Source organism: Sinocyclocheilus rhinocerous, unplaced genomic scaffold (genome assembly GCF_001515625.1).
Source record: "Sinocyclocheilus rhinocerous isolate Xijiao unplaced genomic scaffold, SAMN03320098_v1.1 scaffold4514, whole genome shotgun sequence".
Lineage (NCBI taxonomy): Eukaryota > Metazoa > Chordata > Actinopteri > Cypriniformes > Cyprinidae > Sinocyclocheilus > Sinocyclocheilus rhinocerous.
Window position 1 is genome coordinate 55,967 of NW_015634824.1, and position 6,463 is coordinate 62,429.

At 36.1% G+C, this 6,463-nt stretch overlaps 1 protein-coding gene across 1 annotated transcript in view; it reads right to left on the reverse strand.

Annotated features, from left to right (window-relative positions):
• Positions 1 to 5,998, reverse strand: part of LOC107745958 (uncharacterized) — a 19,703-nt gene extending 13,705 nt beyond the window's left edge. Inside the window, exons 1-5 of the mRNA XM_016559989.1 lie at positions 5,784 to 5,998; positions 5,513 to 5,640; positions 2,320 to 3,151; positions 1,385 to 2,049; positions 1,063 to 1,296 (exon numbers count right to left, since the gene is read on the reverse strand). Of these exons, the coding sequence (XP_016415475.1) occupies positions 1,063 to 1,296; positions 1,385 to 2,049; positions 2,320 to 3,151; positions 5,513 to 5,640; positions 5,784 to 5,952 (2,028 nt within the window). The 5' untranslated portion in view covers positions 5,953 to 5,998. The remainder of the gene's footprint in view (positions 1 to 1,062; positions 1,297 to 1,384; positions 2,050 to 2,319; positions 3,152 to 5,512; positions 5,641 to 5,783) is intronic.
• Between the last annotated feature and the right edge of the window lie 465 nt (positions 5,999 to 6,463).

Consider the following 6,463-nt stretch of genomic DNA (forward strand, 5'->3'; position numbering starts at 1 on the left):
TAAATTATACGGTTGCTTTGTGTTACAGTTGTTAATTTTATTTGCCAATTTTATTTGCTGTCTTGTGTCAGTAGTAGCACAACAAAAGAGCAAATAAAATGGTTATTGTTACAATTAATGAAAATTATTTAAGGATAATTAAACTAACTATTTAAGGATTATATAAATCCAATTAAGATCATCTCAAGGTATTTTATGAATAATGAAATTTGAAAAAGTTCATTAATAATCACACAATAAATTCACTAATGCTTTAATTAGAAGATTGATCATTTTCTAATAGCAACCTATTTATTACTTTTCTTCCCTTGAAATCAAATAACTCTGACTTTATGATGCATTGCTGCATTAACAGGAAGAAAATTATAGTAACGTAATTCAAGTTCCAAGTGCCCAACCAAAGGGAACGCTAATCACTATAATGGTGAATTAAAAAAAAAACATTTTAGGAAAATCAACATCAATTTATGAAGTTAGCTTATGTGATGTTCTCTCAAAAGTAAATTGTTTTATTTCCCTTGAAAGTAGCTGTAACTTAATAAAACCTAGTAAGTATAACAACTAAGTAAAGATTACTAATTAAATCTAAGTAAAGTAAACTATTGGATTTTACAGTGTATATATTCTTGATTATAACTGTATATTCAGATTTACATTTATATTCAGATGTACTTAATCAGATTTACATTTATAAATTCAGCTTTACATTAATATATTCAGATGTACTTCTATATATTCGTGGTTATAACTGTATGTTCACATTTTAAGTTTATATATTTAGGTTTACATTTATATATTCAGAATTTACATAATTATTTCCTGTTTGGCGCCTCATTACTGTCATGATTCTATTGTGTTGTACTGTAATGATTATTTTATGACTTATAGTTTCCTTGTATTGTATTATTTTTGAACTTCAGTATTCTATTTGTTTTTATTTGCTATTGTTTGTTGCGCTTTGGGTTTCAGAAAAGCGCATTATAAATAAAATGAATAAATACTATATTATTGTTTTCTGTAAATCCCATCCATTCAATATTTTCTCCTTTTTTAATGTCATACCTTTTCGCTTTTGTGCTTGTTTCCTTTGGGCGCACATTCCACAAAGAAAACCATGGAGCATCCCAACGCTGGTGTTGCGTCCACCTCCAGCACTTCTCCAGGCTTAAGCTTGTGCTTTCCCTTTGCATTGTTGAAGTTATTTTGAAGCTGTTGTCCTGCTTTATTCAACAGGGATGATCCAATCAAAGTTGAGGTCATGTTTGTTTGAATCATCGGAGCAACAAACACATCTGCCTGTATTAATTATATGAATCACATAAGTTACTCAATAGTTCTGTTTGAGAGGTATAACATATAAATACAAAGTAATTTGAAGACTTGCCTGCTGTTGTTCAAGGCTACCAACCACAACTTTAATGTCTATCTCTTTGTCAGAGTCCAGAGAGTCTTGGGAAGCTGCAGACGTAAATGGTGAGCTCTGAAGATTGAGACTGCTCATGTATTTGGGTTCTTTACCTCTTTTCTGCTTATCATCTATAGGCAGTATCCCAACCATATAAGAATTCTTCACCAATTGCAAGATCCTTGCACCTTCACTTTGAAAAAACTGTTGAACTCCAGGTCCTTTCACCTCACATCGTTTAGTGGCAAGCCTCTGAAGGCATGACTCAAGGCTGTCCTTCAAGCTCTCAACTTCACAGCGAGGTCCCGTGAGGTGGACGCATGGGGAAGGTGAACTTGTTGGCTTTATTTCCACACTGCTCTTCTTCATGCCGCAAATTGCCAAGATCTCAGAGAAGTGCTCTGCCATCTCTGGACTGGGAAGAGGCAGGGAGGCATGATGGATCTGATGGTTTCTTTTGTATACCAGCACAATGTTCTTCAGCTTACTGACTTCAGGTGTGTAGCCCACAAGTTGAACCTTGGGGTCAGAAGTTGATTCATCCTGGTATTTAAGCGCCACTTTAACACTTTTGTGATTGGCCTGCTTGACGGCTTCGCTCAAATCCTCCTTCAGCTTAGTAAATGCAGAAGATTTCTGAGTATTTTCCAAAACACAAGTCTCTCTGCACGGCAGCAGCCGCCTCCTCTAGAGCTCCATCAGACAGACTCAACAGAAGAACATCTGAACCTGAAGTCTCGAGCATAACTGGGCTGCGGAGGCTCTGCTGAAATCGGTTTTGGAAGTGCTGTATAGCGCCACTTGATTCCAAAAAGGTCATAAGAGGATGATGTGATGGGATCCTCTTCTCTTTGATTCCTTTTGCTAATCCTTCAGCTTAGTAAATGCAGAAGATTTCTGAGTATTTTCCAGGCGCACAGTCTCCAAACACAAGTCTCTCTGCACGGCAGCAGCCGCCTCCTGTAGAGCTCCATCAGACAGACTCAACAGAAGAACATCTGAACCTGAAGTCTCGAGCATAACTGGGCTGCGGAGGCTCTGCTGAAATCGGTTTTGGAAGTGCTGTATACCACCACTTGATTCCAAAAAGGTCATAAGAGGATGATGGGATGGGATCCTCTTCTCTTTGATTCCTTTTGCTAATTTTAAAAGCTCATTTTCACCTGCATGGACCTCTTTCTCGGGACCCTTTAGGAGAACGCCTGCTCGTTCCTTTGTGATCTTAAGCGCAGGTAAATTAGATTTTATGTATGGCTCAAACTCCTCTTTGATGAGGTTAAATTGTTTCTCAGACACGCAACACTCTTTTTGAACCTGCTGTTTGTTCTGCAAGCCGCTTAGAAATTTTAAAATCTTCTCCACTTCTCTTTGTTCTCCAACCACCACAGTTAAACATGTTAGTTCTTCAAAATAGATTTTTAAGTTATCACTTTGAAGGAAAGAGTTTTCTTCTAGAATCGCAGATTTGTCACTTTCAACCTCGAAGTGGATGATATAGCGTGACTTTAGAGTCTCAAACGCTTCGTCCACTGCAAATTCCCATTTCTTTAGGGGATAAACATCTTCAGCTCCCGGGTCCCTTACCACCACCAACTCTTCAGACTCAATGTTGATCTTGAAGGTGCTGGAGATCATAGAGAGATGTTTTTCCAAATCTGAATGTGGCTTTTTACATTCACTGAGGAAGCGTAGTAAATAATGGTCCAGTTTAAAAACCTTTTCTACACTTTTTGCACTTGCACATTTCTAAAAAAAATAAAAAAAAGAGAGAGAGAAAACATTTAAAGATGTGATGCAAATGTTTAATGTAATGACCTCAGAAGGGGTCAAAAAGGTATTTTTAACCTAGAATGTTCAAAAAAGTGCAGACTAAGGATGCTCAGATCAAAGACATAGATATATGCAAATCTATGATTAAATAATCGATACTTAGGAAAGAAAACGCTAGTGTAACATACGCGCCACCTGCTGTCAGAGAGTGAATTTGCGTTCTCATTCAGACGTTCTGCTGGTTTTGTTTTGTTCAGTTCTGTTTTAAGTACTATAGTTTCACAAACCTAAAGTTAACCCATTCTGTTTTTGCTCAAAATTTCGAATTTATACAATCTAATTTAAATCAAAAACTGTTCATGCTACATTCTAAAAAACACTGGGTTAAAAACAAGGGCTGGGTAAATATAGGACAGAACATATGTTGGGTTAATTTTACCCAGAAAATTGGTTTGTTTATTTAAAGGTGCAGTCAGTAAGTTTTTGACCTCTTTGTCACCATCTCTGTTTGAAATGTGCAATTGCAGTTATTTGCGGAATTATCATCTTTACGTGGGTTGTGCATCGGCACGGCTCCTCAGCGCAGATTAATCTAATGTTTTGATGCTGTCAGTCACTACACTGGTGTGGATACTGTACTTCGGAATCACAGGTTCTACGTCTTAAGTATGACCCAAATAAGAATTATCACCGGATATTGTCATTTGAACAAGTAAGTAACATGTCTGCCACTTTTGTTCTCATGATTTTTTCTGTTAATTTGTAGGGGAGTTTGTCAGACAATGTTTTCTTTTACTTCCATATTTGCAGGCTCATTGCGGGACACGGGGGTGGGGGGTGGGGAAAGATTCTCTTTTTTTTTTTGCGTATATGTGACCCTGGAGCACAAAACCAGTCTTAAGTCGCTGGGGTATATTTGTAGCAATAGCGAAAAATACATTGTATGGGTCAAAATGATTGATTTTTCTTTTATGCCAAAAATCATTAGGATATTAAGGAAAGATCATGTTCCATGAAGATATTTTGTAAATTCCCTACTGTAAATATATTAAAACTTAATTTTTGATTAGTAATATGCATTCCTAAGAACTTCATTTGGACAACTTTAAAGGCGATTTTCTCAATATTTTGATTTTTTTGCACCCTCAGATTCCAGATTTTCAAATAGTTGTATCTCAGCCAAATATTGTCCTATCCTAACAAACCATACATCAATGGAAAGCTTATTTATTCAGCTTTCAGATGATGTCTAAATCTCATTTTCAAAAAATTTACCTTTATGACTGGTTTTGTGGTCCAGGGTCACATATTCTTTGAAATTTGTTTTCCTTGGTATTGTATTTTATTTTCTTGTGAATTTTCAAATTGTATTTTTTTTTTATTTCATATTGTTTTGTCTGTTCATTGATGGTAACAACTATATTTATACTCCAGGGTCCCTTTTAATGCAATAGTATTGTGCAACGTGCAATAATTCCCTTAAAGATGATCACAGAACTGTTCTGATTGCAGTGTATCACGTTAAGGTGATTGATGAATTTATGGTATGATTACTTGCTTGTGTAAAGGGGAGTATTGTGTGCATTGTTTTTGTGTTTTTAGTATTTATAGGGTTTACAACTTGCCTTGCCTGTGTGCATTTCTTTATGTCCTTTTAATCTGTCTTGCTTGGAGTGAAATTATTAGTATTTATACAGGTGCATCTCAATAAATTAGAATGTCGTGGAAAAGTTCATTTATTTCAGTAATTCAACTCAAATTGTGAAACTCGTGTATTAAATAAATTCAATGCACACAGACTGAAGTAGTTTAAGTCTTTGGTTCTTTTAATTGTGATGATTTTGGCTCACATTTAACAAATTCTAATTTATTGAGATGCACCTGTATATGTATACGGATGCGTAACAAGAAATAAAGTTATGTGTTTCTATACACCAGCACCCACCTTTGTCCTTTAATTAGGATATAAAGTAGGGTAATATCTTTATTGGCTTGTTGCATGCCTTCATATTATTCCAGTTACTCATAGTTCAGTTATACATCTGTACATAGCTGGGTGTACTAAAAGGCACCGGCCACAGTTGTTATTGACAAATTTTATTGCAATCTTGATATGATATATTTTATTGCCCAGCCTTTCCCCAGACCTTCCTTATTGTCAAGCACTAGCAGGTAATTTCAGAGAACTACTGTATTCAAGGTATTTACTTTAACTACGCAGAGAGTTTCTCTCTTTGCTTCTGGAAAAACTGGTTCGACCATCTTGTACAAGCAGGAAACAAGGTACAGCACGTATATAAATAGAAGCAAAATAGCCGTTTGTTTTGTGCCACTTACCTGATTTGGAGATTCTTTAGATCGTTTGCTGCTTTCAGCAACATTTTCACACCTCAATAAAACATGGATCTCCTCTTGTCCTTCTATTTTAATGACGTGATCCTTTCGTTCGAGTACTCTTTCCTGGGCTTTGAATACAAATACATATTGATGAGTATAAAGTGTTGTCATTATAAATCAAATATTAAATTTGTTTTGCTTAATGAAAAGCTTAATTAAGATAAAAAATGGCATTGATTATAACGGTGCAAAATAAATAAAACATCCTTACCTTCTTTTTCCATAAAACTTATCATGCAAGTAGTGTCACCCACTTTGTTGATCTTACACTCTCCCCCTCCAGACCTTCTCTTGATTTTAAAATACTTTTCCATTTGTCTTAGTTCTGCATCAGAGAGATTCTCTGCCTCAAAAAACACAGCGTACTTGTAGTTCTCCATCTTTAGTCTGTTGTTTTGTTGAGCTTCGACATAAATACAGGTGCTCTGATGCTTTCACTTTTGCTTTCCATGGCCACTCCTCCAGCTTCCTCTTGATGCCGTGAGACTATTTAAGTGGCACAAATAGAATTATTTAAAATTACGTTAAAATAACAGTACAAAATCTGAGTGGCAATTCTCTACTATGCCAGCATTTGCTCAAGACATGAGTGTCATACTTGGTGAGATACTTGGTAACTGAAGATTACAGTATGAAGAAAGATGCAAGTGAGGGAGACAGTGACTTGGGTGATGTTTAAAGGGGACATAACATAACAGTTTCTGCCAATCTCATGTTAATCTTGAGTACCTAGAGAGAAGTATTGCATCCTTCATATCTCCGAGGAGTCTTTAGTTTTATCAGATGCTGGGTGTGCTCTTGCTCTTCCTCTGGTTGATGTGTGCGCGGGAGAAGTGCCCAACTGCCCATACAAGAAATTTCACCCTTTATGACGTCATACAGAGACATACA